This window comes from Syngnathus scovelli, chromosome 4, assembly GCF_024217435.2.
Source record: "Syngnathus scovelli strain Florida chromosome 4, RoL_Ssco_1.2, whole genome shotgun sequence".
In the NCBI taxonomy this organism is placed as follows: domain Eukaryota; kingdom Metazoa; phylum Chordata; class Actinopteri; order Syngnathiformes; family Syngnathidae; genus Syngnathus; species Syngnathus scovelli.
Genome location: NC_090850.1, coordinates 16844006 through 16867185, shown reverse-complemented (window position 1 = coordinate 16867185; position 23180 = coordinate 16844006). Strand labels below are relative to the sequence as shown.

The 23180-nt window shown below is 41.3% G+C and overlaps 1 protein-coding gene across 1 annotated transcript; it reads left to right on the top strand.

Moving 5' to 3' along the window:
- The first annotated feature begins 258 nt into the window (after nt 1–258).
- Nucleotides 259–22577, top strand: itsn2b (intersectin 2b). Its single transcript, XM_049718734.2, has 40 exons — nt 259–621; nt 5124–5201; nt 6180–6272; nt 6399–6462; nt 6538–6695; nt 6856–7008; nt 7281–7326; nt 7521–7657; nt 8383–8446; nt 8782–8919; nt 9008–9096; nt 9264–9526; nt 9636–9785; nt 9879–10019; nt 10094–10181; nt 10369–10508; nt 11318–11475; nt 11557–12383; nt 12465–12586; nt 12695–12943; nt 13109–13305; nt 13577–13632; nt 13885–14051; nt 14135–14153; nt 14231–14352; nt 14502–14598; nt 14702–14899; nt 17542–17663; nt 17729–17835; nt 17931–18114; nt 18764–18862; nt 18940–19023; nt 19137–19220; nt 19365–19427; nt 19565–19714; nt 19813–19931; nt 20108–20190; nt 20263–20346; nt 20506–20679; nt 20900–22577. The coding sequence occupies exons 2-40, from the start codon at nt 5195–5197 to the stop codon at nt 21046–21048; spliced, it is 5445 nt and encodes a 1814-aa protein (XP_049574691.1). The 5' UTR covers nt 259–621; nt 5124–5194; the 3' UTR covers nt 21049–22577.
- Nucleotides 22578–23180: the final 603 nt, after the last annotated feature.

The window sequence follows — 23180 nt, the reverse complement described above, 5'->3', positions numbered from 1 at the left end:
TACATCAACCTTATTTATCCAAATGTACCCATTACCTTTTTTAAACATAGTTATGTTTCTGTGTTAAAACTGGCAGGGGGATTCTGCCCTCCTTAAATTGCGCAACTTTGCCACATTCAAAATGGCAGCGACGTTTACGTACAACGCGGCTGTTATGGGGTTATGTACCTTAGACATTGATGGATACCTACATTTCTAATTTTCTCTAAGTTGGTAGACGAGATCATCTTGTCTCCTGACGTCACCCCATTCATCATTCCTGTTTCACGTTTGTTCCTCCCCCGCTATCATTTACGTTTCACTTTTGTTCCACCCCGGGGAACCGCGTCTCTCCTCCCAGTCCCTGCACCGAGAGCCCCGCGGAGCAGCGCAACCACTGGGCAACAGAAGAGCAGGCAGCCAAATAGTCGTCAGCCATGTTTTTGGTGTGACAGACTCAACGAGCTGTCAGCAACAGGTCCTCCCGAGAAGTAATAGCGAAACTAAAAACTTTCAACGCTTTATATCTCCCTCGTTTCTCATTGGATAAGTCGTCGGCAAGAGCAGGATATTAACTTAGGACTTTTGGAAAACTCGGAAATGTGTCATTTTACTGACCTTAGCGAGAGATATCAACCAGAGGTAAGTTTAAAAAAAAAAAAAATGTAAATTACCCTTTCAGGAGTGTTATCATGCTTTCAAACAATGTGTAGTGCCCCACTGCTTTTATTAATGTAACAACTCAGGGAAAAATCTGCTTCTCAATGATATAAATTGTGCAACTCAGTGTCATGCAACGGGACGTAATTGGTACTGGGAGATAAATCGTGCTTTCTAGTAAAATTGTGAATTCACAATTAGATAGATGCTCAAATGCATATTTTACGTTACGTGCCTATCGGTGAAGGTGGATTTGCATGTAATTGAAACTCGTTGAGCAGGTTGCAGGAAGCAGACGAGCGATCTGAGAATGTGTGACTTGCAGAGATGTAAGGCTGAAACTACTGCTGACAGTGGTCCTCAAACTGATTTTTCTACATAAACAGCACCATAACGGCCAGCATTAAATTAATGTAGTATGTCTGCGTATAAATAAGAAAACTGACCAAGGTTGTATTCGTAAAAAGAGCACCTCATTTTATTAAACATTGTTACCCCATGCAAAGTTAGCCCATTAACACTGCACTTTAATATAACAGCATTAAAATTACTTAAGTATTCAACTAAAACGTTTTGCACATAAAAAGTTCAATGAAAACGTAGTTGAATAAGAGTTTGAAAACATTTTCTTTTAATAGAATAAATGCGAATGCATTGCTTCAAAAAGTTGAAGACAACTGAATTGTGCTTAGGTCAACCCCCCACCCCCCATACAGGGAACCCACAATCAAGTCTGACAAGTGGGACGAGCCCCATACTTTGAGAAGCATTGCTTTACAGGCCATTGCTCAACACTGATTGTGTACATCTTATTGCCTCATAGTATGACACATTTACTGGATAATGATCGGCGTATCACTTTGATGATGCACTACTGACTGCAAACACTGCATGGCTCTACAAGATATACTAGTTTATATGGCTGACAAATAAACATTGGATGATAAACAAGTCCCCACTGTCAGTTTGTGTGTAAATAAAAATGTGATCATTTTATGTTTTGTGACATTTTTGTTTGGTGTTGTGACTTGAGATTTGTCTCTATAGAATATTTTCCTTGGCTAGTTAAAGTTTTCAAATACAGCTGTAGCACACATGATTGTGCTTGCAATTTTTCTTTTTTTTTTGCAAACTTGATCGTCCCTGCAGCAACACTTCAGCATGGTATGAAACACTTCAAAAGGCCCCTGCAGATTTGTGAAATGTGTTTTCTGTTGTGTAAAACGTTCACCTGCCAGCCACATGATCATAACATACCATTAAAAGCAGGCGTTTCAATCACGAGTCGTAATTGTCATGCTGACTCAACCTGCTTTGCTTACTTGAGCACCCTTGGTGGCTTTCCACACTATTAGGCAGCTATCAGACTTTTGTCTGGAGTGTTGCCAACAGCAAAGTTTTTGCAATATATGGCAACTATTCCAATCCCACATGCAACTTTTTTCCAAAAAGAGCCTTGACAGATGAAAAATCAGTATTTTCTGCATTGTGGTCAAGATTTGGACTGATAATACTGTATGCAAATCTGCAGTTTCATATACATACACGGCCACCGTAGTTAGTGCTCACTGCTCTTGATGCAAAATTCCTTATTTTTTTCCATAGCTAGTTTCTTGAAGAACTCATAAATTGGGTCACTCATAAGTCGAGGTACCATATTATGGAAGCGGGAGACACATAAGAACAAGGAAGTGGTTTGAGGTTTATTTCTCATCTGTCTAGCTCAGTTTGACCCCCTTTTCAATGTCTGCTTGGTTTATTATTAAACGATGCACTGATTGAAATTACATCTCCAGATTCATTGCTGCTATTAGAACGCATAGTCAGTGCCAGGTAGGCTATTTATCCAACACTTCTGTGTTTTGTACATAGCTAGTGAGACAGGCATGACCTTTTGAACAGCAGCTGAAACCAAGTTGCAGCATTTGAGGTTAGACTTGCACAGGCAAGCCACAAGTGAAATGACAGACTGCAGTCTGTAGACATGGTAGAATTAAGCGCCTAATGTCTGATGGTTTATTACCAAAAGATGTCTGCGCTGGTCACTACAGTGAAATCTCAGAAGTCCAACACAACCCGTTCGGACCCTTAAAGGGAAAAATTTAGCACTTTTTTTCTGGTTAGTGTAGCATGGATAATGACTTTTGAAGTCGAATTTCATACTGCTGTTTTTAACATACAGTAACTTGACAGTAACTCAAATCTCCTGGTGAGTTGAGTTCATCTACTGAACACTGTATGAAATTCTGCAATAAAGCAACTCTATTTATCTAGCACCATCAAAACAGCGCGTTTGTGTGAGCGTTACTTCGAGAATACACTCTGTGTTCCATCTGTCCGTTCTTTGTGTTCTCACACACTCTGCCGCCCAGTCACCCTTGTTGTGTCTGTTGCAATGCAAATATTAAAAAGCCTGTTGAATTCATTTGGAAACACATGGGTACTTTGACAGAAGGCCTGTTTGTGCATTTTTGTGTAATGTAAACTATGAAAATAGAGACATTTTAGAGATCTAAACTGACCATCTATAGTCGGCTCATTGTGTGTGACAAGTCTTTGGTTCTCTGAGTCAGGCAGTGATCATTCTGATTCATATTGTGTTTGTGAAATATGAGTTAAGCAGTAAAATTGGGTGAAAGCATCCTCTGGGAGACATGCTTGTACTCCAGCAGCATAACGGGCTCTGAACCGAAGAGGAGAAAGCATGTAACTGAGACCAAAGGAAATGACCTGACCCAAAAAGTGAGACGAGGCGGAGAGCGACAGATGGCAGGCAGTAGATTAGTCTCCCGCTTTGATCTTCGATCCTTGTGGGCATCGATTGAGTACAATCAGTCCGACGAAACCCTCCCTCACTCTGTTATGCCTTTTTATTTTTCCCCAAACAGTGTTTTTTGACCATCTGTAACTGTAGCTCCCAAAATAACTTGTCAGGCATTTTTTGTTTTGTTTTGTTCTGCTGTCCCATTTGGGAGTTTTGGTTCTCAGATTGCTGTGTCATGTCCAAGCTGTCCCGCTGCCAAAGTCAATGCTTCCTGTCAGCTGACTGATGATGAGGAAGTACTTGGTTCTGATTGCCGGGAAGGAAATGTTGAGTAGAAGCCCTGGAATGTGTCCCCATTTGCTTGTCATTCTTCCGGGTCATTTCTTTCCCAGAGCAGCGAATTGATCGCAACTGGCTTGGAACTTCCAAGTCAATCTAAGACACCCAGAGCAGTATGGTTGTGTTTGATTCAATGAGAAATCCCCAAAACTTGTTTTGTGTTGGTGTACTGAAGCTACTTTATTGCAAAATTTGTTTTTTTTTTGTAGTGTCTTTGTTTTCATTAATGTTAAATTTCTGCGTTGACGATCACAATTCTCACATAATTTTTACTTTAAAGGTATTAGCAGTTTTGATTACAGTTACAGAGTTGCCGCTATGCACATAACTAAAGCCACTTGTATTGCATGTTAATTATTTGTTTTATGTTAAGTTCAATAATAAATGTCAATTGGGAGTGGCCTTTAACAGCTTGACCTTTTATTTTCAAGGTTTACTATCAGCGAAACCGTTGCTGTTTTGTGAAGTTAGATCAATTGAGTTCCGCTCTAATTATCTGGCGCTGGTAGCTCAAATTTCTGCTTACAAGTCATGCATACAAAAAAAAAATCACCTGAGCGATGACTCGTATCTCGGAAAAGCTGTACGCCGGGTTACTTTTAAGGGAAGCTGCTCAAGACTTTGTTCAGATTTCAAAAGTGTTTTTCACATAGGAAAAACAGATCAGACTAACGCCATGGTTGAACTTTTATTAACTGTACAAGTTATAGCTTAATATTTTTAACACTTTGCTAGTGTTGTCATGCACGACAAGTTTTGTATCTCACACACTGTAGACTCGTTTTCCCCTAAAGATGTAGTCAATTCAGAAATGTATGACCGCAGGAGCTTTTGACTTCATAAGTTCCATTGTGTCACTGTCACCATTTTCTTGCTCACTGTATTCTTTAACAATTGACTGATTTATAAACCTTGACATGTTGAGTCATGTTCATTCAAAGCATGCGAACCAAGAATGAATGGAGCGAAAACTGTTGACGTGACATAAATCAACGTGGTATAAATACTATGTGTAGCATGACTCCCACTCTCACCTCAAGCAAAATTGCTATTTAATATTTTAGTGTATGTTTCATACAAAAGGTGCCATTCTTCATGTTAATGCCCTCACTTTAGCACCAATAAAGAGTGACTGTGGATAGTGTTGGTACCTCTCCCAGTATGCTTTAAAAGGTTTGGAAGGTGGTCTGAGTTACCCAGCCAGAGGGGAACAGGAGAAGCCCTGTTAGACTGTGCTGACTGGCTAAAAGCTGCCTCCTGTTTCCTGCTTGCCTTGTTCGCTCCACGACTTGCTGTACTGTGCTGTGCTGTACTGTTCTGACCTGGCAGCAGTGCTGACTGATGCTGACTGATGACTGGGCTGCCACTGTTTGTTTTGCAGATGATTCAAAGCAGTAGCTGAGGACACGATCGGGAGTTCAACCCCTCGCTGGGTCCCCGACACCAGCAAATATGAATGGTAAGCTGGCTCCTTGTTTGGATGAGTGCACTGTGCGCATGTATGGTTGAATAGTCGTCTTTGTTGGAGAAAGCGATGATAAGATAACCTTTGTGTGCAAGTGGACTTCATTATAACATGTGCCACAACTACCGTTTCTGATTTTAGTTTCGCAACTACCATTTCTTATTTTAATTTCATTGAGCTGTATTGCATTTTCCCATGACAGCTTTCAATCACTACCAGTAAATCTGTTTCTGTGGTTGTTTAACTTAATACTTAGTTTAGGGAGTGTCTAGTGTCTTTGCTATTTGTGTGCCATCTCCCTTTGGTGCCAAGTGCTTGTTTGCTTTTCTCAGGTGAAGGTTTTGCTTCCTGGTAATGATCATCAGTGTAATTTTATTTGAACAAGGCTTCTTCCTGTGTGTTTAGGTCATTAGTGTATGTGTATCATTTAGAAACAACTGAGCAAGAGTGAGATTAATGACAAGGTCAAAAGCATACATTGGCCATATAGCATTTATAAGAATTGGAAGACAAAATGGATTTTGGGCTTTCTATGCAGGTTCCACTTTTCTAGAAATACTTCCTACACAATTTTGGAGTGTCTCTGGGAATTTTTTTTAACATTTACAAAGTCACAGTTCAAGGGGTTGAGGTTGGGTTTCTCATGTTCCTCTTGCTACACCAAAGTCATCCAAGATAGTATGTACAGTTTAGATCTGGTTTTGTATTGTCGGAAGGTCCCAAACAGCCCTTTCCTCATACATGGTTGGAAGCATAGAGCTCTCTAAAAATATCTTGGACGCATAAAGACTCAGTAAAATCCATCCAACCCAATTTATTTATTAGTAAATGAAGAGGTATATAGTATATAGTATATAGTGTTAATCTGCCTCATATCGTTTCGCTCACAGTTGTTTATTTTTGTGTTATTTATTTATTTATTTATTTATTTATTTATTTATTTACTTATTCTTTTATTTATTTATTTTGCAGGTGGTGCTAATGTGTGGGCTGTCACGCCAGAAGAGAGGTTGAAACATGACCAAAAGTTTGATACCCTCGCCCCTTCAATGGGTTATGTTTCAGGTGCATCCATAAATTCACAGTTTTTTTTGTTTTGTGTTTAATCTATAAGGTGTATCTTGGTCATTATTGAAAGCAGGATCCCTCTCAACTCATTTAATTTCCTGTCTTTTATTTTCCTTTCTGTAGGTGAGCAGGCAAGGAAGTTTTTCCTTCAGTCGGGGCTACCTGCTTCAGTCCTGGCTGAAATATGGTAGGAAATATTTGTGGAACAACAAATTCCCCCCCAAAACTATCCTCGACTAACAATTTTGTTGCTCAATCCCAGGGCTCTTGCTGACATGAACAAAGATGGCAAGATGGACAGGTTGGAGTTTTCCATTGCGATGAAGCTTGTGAAGCTCAAACTGCAGGGAACGCCGCTTCCTTCTGTCCTGCCAGGCATCATGAAGCAACCTCCAGTAGCTGTTCCCAATCTCAGCTACGGTACTGATCACACTCTAAAGCAGTTTAGAACTGTTGCTTTGAAGCAACAGATTTACGTCCAAAAATCTTGACAAGATTTTAACACTGCCTTTTGGTGGATTGCTGTCATGCAAGTTGGCTACCATCTAACTAATTAGCTTGTCACGTGTTTATGCCTTAGGGATGATGCAGAACATGTCCCTGATGCCTGGAACCAACCTTTCTATGTTCACACCTGTATCCATGGCAACCCCAGGACCCACCTCTTTGCCATCAATGGCAGGCCACAACCTGGGATTTATTCAGCCAATGGCTGCTGGCACCTTGGCCACTGGTACACAATATTTACGTTGTTTTTATATGTATAATTATTTATCCATATGGTCCTGCTACTGGTGTCGTTTATAATGCAGGAAACTATTTGATCACTCTTGATTGTTTTTATTTTTGCCATAGAATACACCTAAAACAAAAGGTTTTGTTTTACCCCTGAATCTGCTTATGAGCAACGGTGTAATGGCTGTGTCCTAATACTGCTGTCAATATCATGTATCATCCATCTTCTTGCTCATAAATGAATGGAATTTATGTTGATGTATTTTTCAGGTCTTCCGCTTTCTGCTTCCTCCTACGGTTCTCCTCTTGCATCCAGGTAACACACACACACGCTAATATTTCAATGCCCAAAGCAATAGCCCTTCACATTATCAGCCACTTATCTAGTGGGATGCTTGTAAATTATACGCTATACATCATTTATTATTCATCCATCTGAAGACTGCGAGGACTAAGCCTCAGTATATTGGTGTTTTTAGCTTTTATTTTTGTATTTTCTTTGTGCTGCAGCGCCACTTTGCCACCCTCCTCAATGACTGCCCAAATGGCAGCAGGCCTCGGGGAGTGGGGCGTGCCACATGCCTCCAGACTCAAATATAGGCAGCACTTCAACGTCTTGGACAAGCAGATGACAGGATACCTCACTGGTACTGTGTGTGTGAGTGTATGAGCATGTGAGTGTGTGAGTGTCTATTTGCACAGTGCACTTAGGTCATACAAAACCCAACTATGTGCGGCATGCAGGCGTGGATGTTCATGAACAACCGTTGATTTCATAAATGTTCCCTCCCTCTTTTTTTGCTTTCTTTTTTGGAATCTGAATTGCGTCAAGCATTGGCTATCTTGGCAAGGGTGTATGTGCTTGTGTGAATGGCAGGCTTGTTGGACCAGTTTTTCTGAAGTAGCCATAGTGAGACAATGAACACACACCTACTCAAGCCTGCCTGACTTGCAGGGCGGTTATGTTTTTTAAAGTGTGTCCCAACATAATAAATAAAGCAAATTCATGGCTTTATGTGGAATTATTGCAGGCTCCCCACCTACCAGACTTTGTACTTACAGTTTTGTTCACATAATACCTTTAGTCGTATCTTATACAAACTTTCCACACCTAGACATCAATTTCTTTCTCTCACATTGTCACCTGACTTTAGTACGTATTTGTGATGAAAATATATATTTTTTCCTAAATCATTTCCTTATTCTGCTGAAATTGCCTATGCATACCAGGTAATGTAATTCTACCTTTAATAAATATAATCATTCAGTTTTGGTTTTAATACAAAAATGGGGACAAAGACTATGAGCATTATTTTAGGCTGGATTACTATGTAAGAAAAATTTAAATAAATAACATTCCATTTGTCTGCAGGTCAGCAGGTGAGAGGTGCCATGGCAACCACAATGCTCAGTCAGACTCAGCTCGCCTCTATCTGGTAAGGAAATATGATTATAAATGCAAAGCTATTCATAAATGGTGACGTGTACTTCTATGACAACTATCAAGGAGCTATCAAATTGTTGTGTATACATCATGTAGTAATATCATAAGTTTATTTGGCTTCAAAGTTATAATTATGATGTGGCCAGCGACAAAAAATTGTTTGAACACCCCTGATCTATATTATCTAAACTCTATTTGTGTAAGCATGTTCTCTGTGTTTTTATAATTTATCTACATACTATATATATGTGCATGCATAAATGAATACGCATGTATATTTGAATCAAAATATATCATAATACACACAATGATTTAACCTTTCTACAGGAATTTGGCTGATGTGGACAAGGATGGCAAGCTTTCGGCCGAGGAGTTCATCCTGGCCATGCATCTGGTGGATGTAGCCAAGAGTGGGCAACCACTGCCGCGAACCCTGCCAACTGACCTGGTGCCACCCACACAACGGTATGTATGTATAAAATGAGCCAAAAGAGTCACCACATGACTGCGTCATCATTATTTGCTGTCTGAATGATATCATCCTTTCTCACAGGAGCCTTGCAAATGGATCCAGTGTGTCCAACTATGCGGCTCTTTATGATAATTTTGATGTTGAACTGACACAGCAAGCCAGAAGCAACAGTCAGTTTTTTTTCCTTACTTTTTTCCGTAGAATTTGAAAAGTAGTGCCTTCATTCCTAGACCTGATATAATTGGGAGTTTCAAATTATTTTTCTTCAAAATTAAGTTTAACATATACTGTAAGTGATTACAGGAAGCATTAAAGTTGTGTACCTGTCATCCTTTAGTGTCATTCGAGGACAAATTCAAAGCCAACTTGGACCGCGGTAATGCAGAGCTCGAAAAGAGACGATTGGCGTTGCTGGAAGCTGAAAAGAAAGAGCAGGAGAGGCAAGCTCAAAAGGCACGAGAGGAGCAAGAGCGACGGGAGAAAGAAGCTCGCGAAGCGGAAGAGAGGAGGCGGAAAGAGGAGGAGAGGCGGCTGGAGCGCCAGAGAGAGTTGGAGAGGCAGAGAGAAGAAGAACGTCAGAGAGAAATTGAAAGAAAAGAGGTGAGGCTCTCTCAAGAAACCCTTCACATTATAAGAGCAGTTTCTGGCTCAACTGTTCTACTCGTACAAAATTATTCCCCTGCTGTATATTGTTGGGTTTTCTCTACAGGCTGCACAGCGGGAGCTTGAGCGGCAAAGGAAGGAGGAATTTCAAAGGAGGAAAAGAGGCGAGCTCCAAATAAAAAGGCAGCAGGAGCAGGACGACATCATCCAGCTCAAAGCTAAGAAGAGGAATTTGGAGATGGAGTTGGAAGCTGTGGTTAGTGATGTGAAGCGACTGAAGGCTCAATTGTAAAAGTTGCTCCAACCTGGGTGGAGATTTCAGGTCATTCTTTGTGTCTTAAAACTCAAGGGTAACAAACAACGGCAGATTTCTGACCGTTTGCGTGACATTCAAAATAAGAAGAAGCTTCCCAGGACTGAGCTGGACCTTATTAATCAGAGGAAAGATGCACGCCATCTTGACATCAAAAACATTCAGCAACAGATTGAGGTTAGTGTTGGTTTTCTTTCCAACTGTTTAGGATTACCATTTTGTTTGCTGAATGCAACAAAACTTTTTGACAGGAGTTCCAGAAGAAATTAGCCCTATTGACCCCAGAACAGAAAAGGCTGACAGAGACACTCCAAAGCATGGCGGTGAATAACCTGTCAGGTTGGTGTTGTTGGTGGTAATATTTATTTTGCAAACTGACACAAAAGTCATCATAAGAAACACAAAAATGAGTATAGCGTGTAACCCAATGCAACGGTTGACACGTTAGTATTAATTCAAATACATTAAAATATATATCTCCTATAGTATTTGCCTCATAATACAGCTTTTTGTGCTATGTTTGTAGTGTCCACCATCTCCAACTTGAAGCTCAATGTCAACCAGAAGCGAGGTGCATGCACAAACCTGAAAACTCAGTTGGAAGCCCTTGAGAGAGAAACTGCTGCCAAACTGGAAGAGCTGGACCGGTATAGCAAAAACATGCAGGTAGAATAAGGCAACATCATATGTCGCAACTTGACATGGCATCAGTTAAAAACCTTGCAGTCACATGAAATAGTGAGTCAATATGACTGTGTGTATGGGTCACACTGTGTCACGCTTTATGTAACTTAATTCCTCATAGCATTTATTTACTCAACAGCAGATAGTGGATACATTTAGTCTGTTAGTGACATTTGTGCTAGAATGCTAATTGCCAGTAAAGACGCAATCAATACATTTGATGCTTCAAAGCGGCATTGGTTAGTTCACTACATTTGAAATTCATCGGAAAGACGCTTTGTGCTTCAGTGCTGCTGGATTGGTTATCGACCAAGTTCAATTTGTCTCACCCGTTAACGCTTTTATGTCTGAGCGCAAACACAACTTGTCCATGAACTGCAAAGTTTGCTAATGTTCTCATATACAATTGTGTCCAATTTGCTTCCTCCTTTTTAACCTTATCTTTTGCTACCTTCAACTGTTGTTTGTTTCTTCTGCATCTTCCTCCCGTCCTCTTGTTGCACATCTTCCTTGTAACTTTGCAGCATGTGGGTGCTAACGACGCTTTGCTTGAGGCAGTCGTCTCACTGCTGGCCTGCCTGCGTAATCTCTTCTACCTGCTGAAGGTTTTCATTCTTCTTGTCGTTCTCAACTTTGAATATCTTTTATCGGCTGGTGTCATTGGCTATCCCCATTTTTTTATGTTTTGACCCCACTCCCCTCACTCGTCTAACATGTATTTTTACTTTTACTCCTTTTGCTCAGCCCCTTACTTGTTAGTCCATTCACCCCCTGTTTTTCATCTACATCAGGAACTAAAAGCGAGCCAGCAAATGCAGCAGGCAGCACTCGAGAACCTGCGAAGCATCAAAGAGGACAAAAAGCAAGAGCTGATTCGAAAGAAGCAGGAGCACGAGGAGAGGAGGAAACTAGAAGAAGAGAGGAGGCGGCAGGAGGAGGAAGCTCAAAGGTCTTTTACACGTTTTCACAAGTGAAACGCCATCGAACCTGCTGTACGATTTTCACGTTCGTGTTTTCATCTGTTTTGCAGGCTTATCAAGCTAGAAAAGGAGCGTCAGTGGAAGGAGAAGTTGAGGAGGGATGAAGAGGAGCGCCAAAGAAGACTTCAGGAGGAACGTGAGGCCAAACAAAGGGAGGAGGAGGAGAAAGAAAGGCAGGCTCTCATCCAGGCAGCAAAGTTGGAGGCCGAACGAGAGCTCAGGGCAAAACAGGAGGAGGAGCGCAAGCGCAGAGAAGAAGAGGAGAGGAAGAAAAGGGAGGAGGAGGAACGCCGGAGGCAAATAGAGAGACAGAGGCAGGAGGAAGAGAGGAGAAAACTGGAGGAAGAGAGGAGGCAGTTGGAGGCTGAGAGGAAGAAGCTGGAGGAGGATAAAAGGATGGAGGAAAGGAAAAGGAAAGAAGAGGAGGAGCGACTGAAGCGGGAGGAGGAGAGAAGGAGGTTGGAGGAAGAACGCCTAAGGAAGCAAGAGCAGGAGGCAGAGGAGAGGAGACGGATTGAAGAAGAACGCAGAAAGGAGATGGAGCGGGTGGAGGAGGAAAGGCGGAGACAGAGGGCAGCCCAGGCAGCCGTCCGAGACTCTGAGGAGAGGAGGAGGTTGGAGGAGGAGGAGCGAAGGAGAAAAGAGCAGCAGGAAGAGGAGAGGCGAAAGAGGGAGGAAGAGAAACGGAAGCTTCAGCACCAACAGGAAGACGATCGGAGGAGGCGTGAGGAGGAACGAAAAAGAGCAGAGGAGGATAGAAAGAGGAAGGTGCAAGAAGAGGAGAAGAAGAGAAAGGAGCATCAGTCCAGTGGAGGAGGCAAGATTGACATTCAAGAGAAGCTCAACTCTCTGCTTCGAGGACTGGAGGAAAGGAAAGGTAAGTCAATACGACGTGAGATGATCAGATGATGAATGAGGAGCTTCTTGTTTGGTTCAAATTGCTCATGTGCCACCATAGGCCGGCAACCACGGACCATGCAATCTAGCAAGTCGGTGACTCTTACACCCTTCAGGTCACTTTACCCGTTCACGGCGCGAAACCACGAAGAGCTCACTTTCAATGCGGATGAAATCATCGAGGTATGATTGCAATCACCTCACAAGGGCTGGCCTCCAAAATCAAATCAATTATCTTTGCACTTAATATATTCTCTCCTCACTTTCCAACTCTCTGTGCTCTTCTGTTAGGTGGATGAGACTGTGGAGCCAGAGGAGGGTTGGTTGTATGGGCACAGACAAGGTCTGATGGGTTGGTTCCCAAAGAGCTACGTAGAGAGGGTGGGCCAGTCGGACTTGGCAGCCCCTGCGCCACCTCCGAAGTTGCCCATTCAGTCACAGCTTTCTAATGCTCTTGAAGCGGCAAAAGTAGCTGGGACTAAATCTGCCTTCACCCCAACACACTCTCCAAACTCTACTCACTCTGACACACCAGGACAGGTAAGTTAGCTTTGTTGGATTTATTATAGGATGATATCACACACAATTGACATGGCTGACATAGCTTGCCTGGAGGAACTGTTACCATTTCAAACCACACCACGTCAAGAAAGCTTTTCGATGTCTAAACGTACCTATATGAAGACACCGTTTTTCTTTTATCAGCAGGTGGTAGGGAACCTGCTCGCCCAGGCCCTGTGCTCCTGGACCGCAAAGACGGACAACCATCTGAACTTTGAAAAGGACGATGTGATTCAGGTGCTAGAACAGCAGGACAGCTGGTGGCTGGGAAACCTGAGGGGAGAACAGGGCTGGTTCCCCAAGTCTTACGTCACCCTTGTGGGCGAAGGGGACAGTTCAGAGTATGTATTCAAATACACACAAAAAAAGAACAAGATCGTTTTAACATGTTAAAATATTTTTTTTCTGAAAGCCTTGGTGGCAAAACGTCATACAATCAAATTTGCACAATAGATAAATTTAAGTCATAACAAAGTAAAGTTTATTTCGGCAACTCTGGGAAATAACATTAATACTGCTTTGTATCATTTTCAGCCACTCACTAAATTGCAAATAGTTTTAATGAGTTCTGAGGGTGTTTATAAATTTATTTCTCTGTGTTTGGGTTCACAGCGTGACAAACTCCACATCCGGTGGTGCAGAGATGAGCAACAATCAGCAATTTGAAGGTGAAATCAACTGCCTTAAATATGGCATTCATTCAGGGAGAATGGCTCTTGTAATGTTCAGCCACAGCATTAGTAGCAACTGAAACTCAGCTTTATGATCAAAACTTTGGAAAGTTCATAATTTAGGACATGTCTTATCCATGTCCTCACATTGGTCAGATGAGTGTATTTGGCCGTTAGTGTACTATTTTGCATTGTTGTGGTTACAACTTCATGGCTGGCTTCAAGCTTCTCATCACTTTTTCTATCTAGAGTACACAGCGTTATACCCATATGAGTCATCCGAGGCTTCAGATCTGACGTTCAGAGAGGGGGATGTGATCTTGGTGACCAAGAAAGATGGAGAATGGTGGAACGGCGTCATTGCCGACCGCTCGGGCGCCTTTCCCGGCACCTACGTCAAACCTAAGGAAGCGGATGTAAGGATTTTCGAGTACTAGAGCTCTAGTTGATGTCGCCTAAATTATTTGTGGTTTTAAATCATTTTATTTACGTTTCTCAGGTGAGCACAAAGAAGAGAGGTTGGTATCTTTGCCCTGATTGTGATATTACGCTCTCCATGCCATTACAAAATTTACTCCTATTTGTTCTTGCACAGAGATTGGCAAGGTTACTAGAGCCCATTCCTCCTCTGTACCTGGCCAGCTGAACCTGGAGAACGGCCAGCTCATTGTCGTCCTCAGCAAGGACGCGTCAGGCTGGTGGCTTGGAGAGCAGCAGGTCAGTCGTGCTCGAGTGATCTACTACTGAACAGTAGATGGCACCAAATGATGGTGTCCTCTACGTTGTCCATTTAAAGTTGGCAGCAGGTGAAAGTGTTGTCTGATAAAAGTTGTGATAGTCATGCTTGTATGTGTGTTTTAAAACAGGCCCGTGGTAAAAAACGTCAAAAGGGCTGGTTTCCTTCCTCACATATTCAAATATTGGCGTCTAATAGCGGCAAATCCACACCAGCAGTCCAGTCAGGTAAAACACTTTCACAGCCATGATTACAGCTCTTATCTGAATGAAAAATACACATAGGCCTTAGATATGATGTTTGGCTCATTAACATTGCCCTCTTCCCTAGGAGTGTGTCAGGTGATCGCCTTATACGACTATGTAGCCGCCAACAAGGATGATCTGAGCTTCTCAGCGAATCAGCTGATCACCGTCCTCGACAAGAGCAACCCGGATTGGTGGAAGGGAGAAGTCAATGGGGCTACTGGGTTGTTCCCTACCAATTACGTTAAGATGATCACAGGAGACGGTGACCCCAGTCACCAGTGTAAGTAATGCACGTACACATGACCTCACCCTTGAGTCATAATCATCGCCGTCATTCGTAGTAGTAGGATGATACGGTGAACCTTACTCACCCTCCATGTAAGCATGTTTCAAGTGGCTTGTGGGAGCTGTTCTATCATCGTTGCACTTGGCATGCAGTTTTCTTCTTGGTCTATGCTCTTTTGCACAGCATGCAAATCAGTGCGTTGTTAGAGATAATTATACAATGCAAGCTGCAAATCATTCAAAAACACAGCCAAGTAAATTTAAAATCAGTTTTACAGTGGAACCTCTGGATTCAAACATGATCCGTTTCAAGAAAATGCATCGTCAGGTCTTCTCTGATTTAGAATATCATTTTGCCTGTAGGAAATACAGGAAATCTATTCCAGGCTCAAACTGTTGCCGTCATAGAAACGCTATCAAAGTACGTTATCAACCGTACGAGTTAAAAGCATAAATTGTGTTCACTTGTCCATAACGTTGATGAGTGGTAAACAAAGATGGCTGTTTCAAAGTTAGACTAAATACAGATTTATTACTTTCTTTTATTAATATTACCAATCACTGAGGCTTGGAGCATTTCCCCATAAATGTTTAGTTCTACTCTAAACTATATAACCCCTGGTTTGTTGGATTTGAGAGGTTCCACTGTTTTTGACCTAATATTCGACCCAGGTTTCAGAATAAAACATCAAGACAATCCCTTACATTGTGGGGAAATTCACATTGATGACTCAGCATCAGGAGCAACTCAGGGGTCTCAGTATCTTCCTCAAGGAAACTTCGACTGGTCTGTGGGGAGCCGGAAACTCCCTACTGCTAGATGGCCACTCCTCCCTTCCCCTTCAACCATGCCGCCCTGCAACTCATGATTTAAGGAGATTTTTTTTCCCCCCTCTGCATCAGCACTTGTAGGGAATCTTCTAGGTACAAACAGGAGTGGTACTTGCTTGTTAGCTTTTAATCTCTCCTTTTCATCCCATCTCCTCCTCCTGTTGCTTCTCGCTGTTTATCTTACCTTCTCCTCTTTCTTAATTTCTCCACTTGTTGCCCTCCCACCCACTTGCCCTCTTGTCTCCTTCTAGGATGGTAGAATGGGCTCCACCTCCTCTCCTTCTCCCGGCTTCAGAGAAACCCACTATTAGTGCACACTGCTCTGACGGAGTAGTATTTGGTTGCCCGGACCGTACCACCTAATCTACTGACTACTCTCAATTGAATACTGTCATGTTTTGGAGACTTCTTCTCACCTCGAGAGACTTTTTAGAACTGAACGAAGAACCATAAGCCTTTGTGCCTTTTTCAAAACAAATATACTTAGAGAGGGGTGATTGTGGGTCTTTCTATGGTTTATGCTTTTCTTACACTTTTATTTTTCACCCGACTTACGTCCTTGCTCAGCATCTATTCTCTCTTTTTGGGGGCGTCCATGATTTATCTCACCAGAATGCCTCCAGCGATATTATCCAGACTTCTACCACCTTTTCATCAAGTTTGTTAGTGCCTTCTTCAGATTATCCTCAGTGGAAGTGGGAGCATCATTATGTTTGCTTACAAGACTACAATATTGATTTTTGTTAACAGCATGCAAGCTTGAAGGAGAACCTGTGTCTAGTGCGCTGCCATGTTGTGCTAATGAGAGAAAGGGCAATTTTCTGCTTAGGTTTTAATGATCTGGTTCAATGTATTTGCAAGCTTTGGTCAGATTTTAAGGCTTCAAGAAAACAGGGTAAAACGCACTGATCAGAATGATGTATTTATTTTCTTTGGGTTCTGCCTTAAAATATTAAAGCTTTGTTTGATTTCACATTTAAGTGTTAGTGTTATTATTCCTTTATGTATATTCTTCGGTCGCGTACAAACGTGTGTGTGGGTGTGTGCCTATCAGCAAGATGGGTTGACCAAATCAACCGTTAACATTCTTCCTGGTTGATGTTTGTCAAAGAACCATTTTTCATACCCCCCCAATAAAAAAGATACTGTATATAGATAACAGCATCTAGCTGTTCTTAATCCATTTTTTTTTTCTATGGCTGTAAAATGAAATCAACAACCTTTTTGTTCCAAACATGCCACCATGAACCAAAGAAAGAGTCCCTCTCCTTGTTTTGGTACAAACAGATTTATTTTGCGCATAGAAACATTTGTAATCTGTCACCAGCAACACTGAGAAAACAGCCAGAAGGTGAGGGAGACAAAGACAAAGGTGTTGAAAAGTCATACATGTGAAGACAGGGTAAAGAAAATCTTTTTTTTATTATTTTTTTTATTTGAATGATACATGAAACCTACTTCATGTGATGACTTTAGAGAGCAGGTTTCATTTTTTAAACCTCTGGGATGAGGTAAACAGTGAGTGTTTGGTTAGTGAAGCAGAAAGAAGAAGGGTGAGTTTGGAGTGCTCTCAAATGTTAAATCATGCATCCGGTAAGTATGCACGTGTTGTGTTCTCATTATTATGTGACTTGACAGCACAAGTTTAACACAATTATTTTTTGGGCCTAAATGTTTTACAAAGAAGTAGTGCAAAGTTGCTTCTGCAGTTGAGTGCTCAGTTATAGAGAATTACTACTATTTTGTTTTGCCTTTGTTTTTGCATCCCAAATACCTCGTCTTGTGTGTGTTTTGTGTGCGCTGCAGGGTGTGCAGACCTGACCAGCTTGGAGTCGCTGAGCCCGCTCGAGAAGAAGAGGCAAGGCTACATTCATGAGCTGCTACAGACCGAAGAGAGATACGTGGAGGACTTGCAGACAGTGCTTGAGGTGCGACAAAGCAATCCATGTTAACTGTACATCTGCATGGCAAATATCTGTTCTGATCATTTTAGGTTTTCCATAAACCCATGTCGGAATCTGGACGATTGACTTCTGCAGAGATTAACATGATCTTTGCCAACTGGAAAGAACTGATTAGCTGCAACACTAAACTTCTCAGGTTTGTGCTACATCCACTAGATCAGGTTTGCAAATATTTTTAGTTTGCTTCAAACCTTATTGTGTCGATGTATTTTTTATTTTATTTTTTGTCAGGGCGTTGTCTGTTCGGAAGAAGAGCGGCGGGGAGAACATGCCGGTGCACATGGTGGGAGACATTCTGGTCGCCGAGCTGTCCCACATGCATTCGTACATCCGGTTCTGCTCGTGTCAGAGTCAAGGAACCGCACTCCTGCAGACTCGCACTGACAATGAGCCTGACTTCAAGAGCTTCCTCCAGGTAGGACTGAGAAGTCATCCATGTGTTTTTCTGTATATATCCTTTACTGCTTTGACTTAGACAGTGAATAGTAATTACATAACCCTTTTCAAAGTTTTATCCTTTCATTTTGAACAGAATGTGATGTCCCACCCTTGTTGCATAGATTTGCATTTATATACATTTCAATAACATGGAAAATGTAATTTATTTTATCAGTTCAACTTTGGGAACAAAGGTAAAACTTGTATGTTATTTACATATTTACAAATGAAATATTTCTAGAGTTTATTTTTTTATAATTTTTGTGATCATAGTTTACAGCTAACAAAACTCTCTTCTCCAGCTCTTGAAATTAGAAAATGATGAGAGCAGTGAGCAACAATCAAAATAATAATTTTATTTACATATTAAGTAAGAATTTAAATTCTCCTGTGTCTGAGTGTGTGTATATAATTAGCCTGCTAAAATAAATTTACATGATAAATGATCAATATAACGATAAACGAATCTTAGATTATTAGAAGATAAACATGGGATAACCCTGAATGTGTTTTCTGCCTACTAATCAACTTCCACTAGGCAGATTGAAGCCTTGGCATTTTCATTCATTTGCGCTCATCTAACCACTTGTGGCATTTTGAATCTTACCTTTGCTGTCATTTGTCAGAAAATCAGCTCAGACTCCCGATGTAAAGGGATGCCGCTGTCCAGCTTCCTGCTCAAGCCCATGCAGAGGATCACACGTTACCCACTGCACATCAAAAGTGTATGCATGTCCAACAGCTACTTTTGTGCAGTTTTGTGTCCAAGAAAAACAGAAGTAAAAGTATTCTCTCATCTTAGATTCTGGAGTGCACTGCAGAGGGCCACCCTGATAGAGGCCCTCTGAAAGAAGCTCTGGAGAGAGCAGAAGAACTTTGTCAGCAGGTGTGTAATGCATTAAGTGCATTATCCTATTTTGGTGTCATACGAATTGATTTAGGTGTGCATCAAACACGCTTGCTTTTTTTGATGAGTATATTTTACTTTATGCCAACCAGGTCAATGAAGGTGTGAGAGATACGGAGAACTTGGATAGGCTGGAGTGGATTCAAAATCACGTCCAGTGTGACGGTGCAGCCGAGGTATTACGTTGAAACTTCTAGCAAATTGAAAATGATTCAATGCAATTTGAATTCATAAGTAAATCGCTGCCATCAACCCACACAACTAAAAAAAAAAAGAATTCTAAAAAATATATATTTTTCTCCCCTTCTCTCCCTCCACAGAATATTGTTTTTAACTCTATCACCAACTGTTTGGGCCCAAGAAAATTACTCCACAGTGGCAAGGTGACCGATGTAGTCGACACAAACATTTCAACCACTATTCCACCATGCTTCCCTTATTTTACGTTTTGTCACCTTTCTGTTTTATTCCTTATTCACCGTGGATGTTAATTAGCATTTGTCTTTATTATGTTTGCAAGATCTACAAAGTCAAGAGCAACAAGGAACTTTGGGCCTTCCTCTTCAACGACTTCCTGCTCTTGACTCACTCAGGGAAACAATTCACCTCATCCGGCATTGATAAACTGTTCAGCACCAAGAACAACACACACCTCAAAATGTACAAGCCGGTAAGACACAAAATATCATGCTGTCAATCAACTTGACGTAGTTTTTATAATCATTCTTTTTTTTTCCATTGATATCTGCTGACTGTGTTTTCCTGCAGCCTATTATGCTCAATGAAGTTTTGGTGAAACTGCCGGATCCTTCTAGTGACGATCCCGTCTTCCACGTCTCGCACATCAACACGGTTTACATACTGAGGACGGAGAACATCAATGAACGGTAGCCATGCACACAAACACACGTACGCCTGAATAGCATGTTGTGCCTTGAACATGTGCATTCAAAACTTTCAAGAAGGTCAAATTAAATGAACCTGTTAATGTTAAACTATTTGTGAGTAGTATATGTGTAATTTAGGCAGCCAAAATGATCAATCTGATCCTTTGCGTTCGCAGGACAGCCTGGGTTCAGAAGATCAAGGCAGCGTCTGAAGAATCTCTCCAGAAGGAAAAGAAAAATCGGGACAGGGCCTTCCACTGTATGCCTTTCACACTGTGCCCAGCAAATGTGATGGTCGCTGTAGATGAACAACTGTTGCTTGTCTTTTTAGCTCGATCCTTGAAGGGAACTGGAATGGGCCGTCTCCTTGTCACAGTCTTGGAAGCCTCTGAGCTGAAAGCAGTCAGGTCCAATGGTCAGTATGAACACATTTGCTCAATTGGCTGGCTTTAGAGTATTACATAGTTGCTTGACCCAATGGTTATCATGATCATATATTTTAGGGGCTTTTGAATGTACTTCCTCCTGCTTTCCGTTCATCCTTGTCAACCTTTCCATCCTCTCACCTCCATAGGTAAAATGAATCCATACTGCGAGGTGACCTTGGGATCTCAAGTCTTCACGTCCCGAACGCTCAATGACACCACGTACCCCAAGTGGAACTTCAACTGTCAGTTCCAAATCAAGGACATTTACCAAGACGTCCTCAGCATCACCATATATGAGAGGGACCCATTTGCTCCTGATGGTCAGTTCCACTCTTTATCGTCGCGCCTCCTTCACATAAAATGTTCACATGAGTTACAATGACTAAGTACTAGTATTATTGTTTGAGTCATTTTTCAATGAAATCCACTTTTACATTTTTTCTATTAAATTCTGGTGAGCTGCTCTCTTTTTTTCTTTCCCAATTTAGAATCAGTATAAAAACAGTCCAACTCACTGTCATGATCATTTTCCCTTCTCAGACTTCCTGGGACGGACAGAGGTTCCCATGGCAAACATAAAGAAAGAGCTGGAGAGCAAAGGCGGTGGAGCGCGGCGTCTTGCGCTGCAAGAGGTGTCCAGTGGGGAAGTGTGGGTCCGCTTCGACCTGCAGCTCTTTAACGGCAAATAGCTTAACCAAGGCCTGCCTTAATGTTGTGATGAAGGAAGGCAGAAAATCTGTCTGACATTACCCCAATCCTCCTGACGGGCTGTTTTTTTTGTAGTTTTTTTTTGCTTGCTTTTACTTGGATGAAAAGGGGAATATTGACAAATCTTCAATGAAGCAACTGTTGAGTCAGGTAATTCAGGGCAAAGTCCAACAAACAAGTTGTAGTAAACTCGAGGACCTTTGCTCCAGTCTGAAGCGAGCATGACTGATGGTTTTGCTGATATGCTGTCTTCCCCCATTTTGCCATGAAAACAGTAGCACTAGTTTGAACAAAGTCTACTGCTGTAGATAGATCTCAGGCTATTTCATTCTGGGTCAAGTAAGTCACTGTTATGACACAAGGTGCCGTCTCCTCTGTGTCCTCTCTTCTTTTCATGTTTGGCCAAGTTTGCCATCTTTGTATTGTGTGCCTGCAAGCAAAAGCTCCTTTCAACCCGTTGAACTTTGTGTGCATTATTATCTCACAACCAATTTCTAACTAAAAGTTAATTTTGTTGATATCAAAGCTTGTAGGACACACTGTTCTTTGCCATATGTTGACTGTGGTTAGGGGAGATTCTTTTTTTTTGTAATAGGAGTAAAATCACAGCAATTTTCCAGGGGCATTCTACTAATTAACTGAATAGTGTCTTTAAAAGTGTCTGTGTTTCTTATGTATCCTTAAATTGTCTAAGTTGTTGTGGAAGGAGGTAGGTTTGTTTAGTGGTTGTTCTTTAATTTCTAATTGTCTGGTAATACAATCAACACCTTTTCCTCTTTTTTTTCCCCCTCTCAAAGTCCCTCGCAATTATCTTTTACATTCAAGCCCGAAACAGAAGCTGTGCAATAATAATAATAATAATAATAATAATAATAATAATAATAATAGAATTAAGAATTCTCTTTTGTGTTCTAAGTGAATCCTGCTGTTTATTTACAGCTAGTGTGCTTTCCGCATCACTTTTCTCAGACAAATGTATAGTGTGACTTTTTCTGTTCTTCCATCCCACCACAGATGTGAATGTCACCACACCCTCAGCGATGTTTAATGATGTGACAGTAAGCGCCTGCCGGGGTTCTGCATATTAATTACAACGTGTATTTATTTCTTTATTTATGTGAGGGACTATCCGAAGGTATAACGCTTACATAACCGTGTTCATATTCACTGGTATTTTTTTTTTTTAGGGTCAGCAAAACATGTTACCATGTTTTCTGTAATTCTTAATTCCTCTCTTGCTAGTTCAACCTGTTTTTGATCTTTTTTTTTTTTTAAATTACATTGATTTGACTTTTTTCCTCTTTTTTTTCCATTATTCAATTTTATTTCTGCACAGATACTGGACTCCTTAAGTGCTCCCAATAGACTTGTGAAACGTGTTTGTTTGGTTGTACGTTTTGCAGCCATCTGCTGTGCCCGCCGTGTCTGTCTGTTTACCTGCTGTGTGTAATATCCTGGCCTGATTGAGGCACTCAAGGGTTGTCGAGTCAGATTAAAGACATTAAAAGTGGCCAGACTAACACATTATTTGAAAGGCTCACAAAAATTTACTTTGGTACCCCAATAGAAGAGGAAGGAATTCCAAATGTGAATGTTTTACCATCACTAAGTGGGAATAATATTTCAATTGTGTTATATTTTGAATCCATTTGTTACATAGTAGTCGAGGAGGGAATTCTGGAAGAGTAGAGTGCACAAATAGACCTCATTAAGTCCTTCTTCACCCTCCACTTGTTCTGAGTGCACAGGAGCAACAGTGATTGCATAACTACACTGACAGTGGCTGTGAGAGAGACACACACACACACACACGCTCACAGCTGTGCAATACAACATCAGCTGGAGTCAACCTACTGTGCCTACATTGGGGTTTTTTAATCCTGTAGGGACATTATTAAGATTATTAGTTACTCCTGCTCCGTATAGAACGTGGGACAGAATTATTCACAAAGAAATATTGTTGAATGTGAGACTTTAAAGTTAAGCAGAATCCGTTTTACAGTTTTTATTCATGCCTTGAGATGCAAGTTGCGTTCGTTCCAAGACGAAACAAACTTGTGTATGTCAATTCATCATTCCCCATTAAAATGAATAAACATGCCATTAATCTGTT

Bases quoted from the DNA above. Each gene is read 5' to 3' on its own strand.
- itsn2b (XM_049718734.2), top strand. The intron at 18,115-18,763 runs GTAGGACTGAGA...GTCATTTGTCAG, and splicing joins ACTTCAAGAGCTTCCTCCAG to AAAATCAGCTCAGACTCCCG. The intron at 18,863-18,939 runs GTATGCATGTCC...CTCTCATCTTAG, and splicing joins ACCCACTGCACATCAAAAGT to ATTCTGGAGTGCACTGCAGA.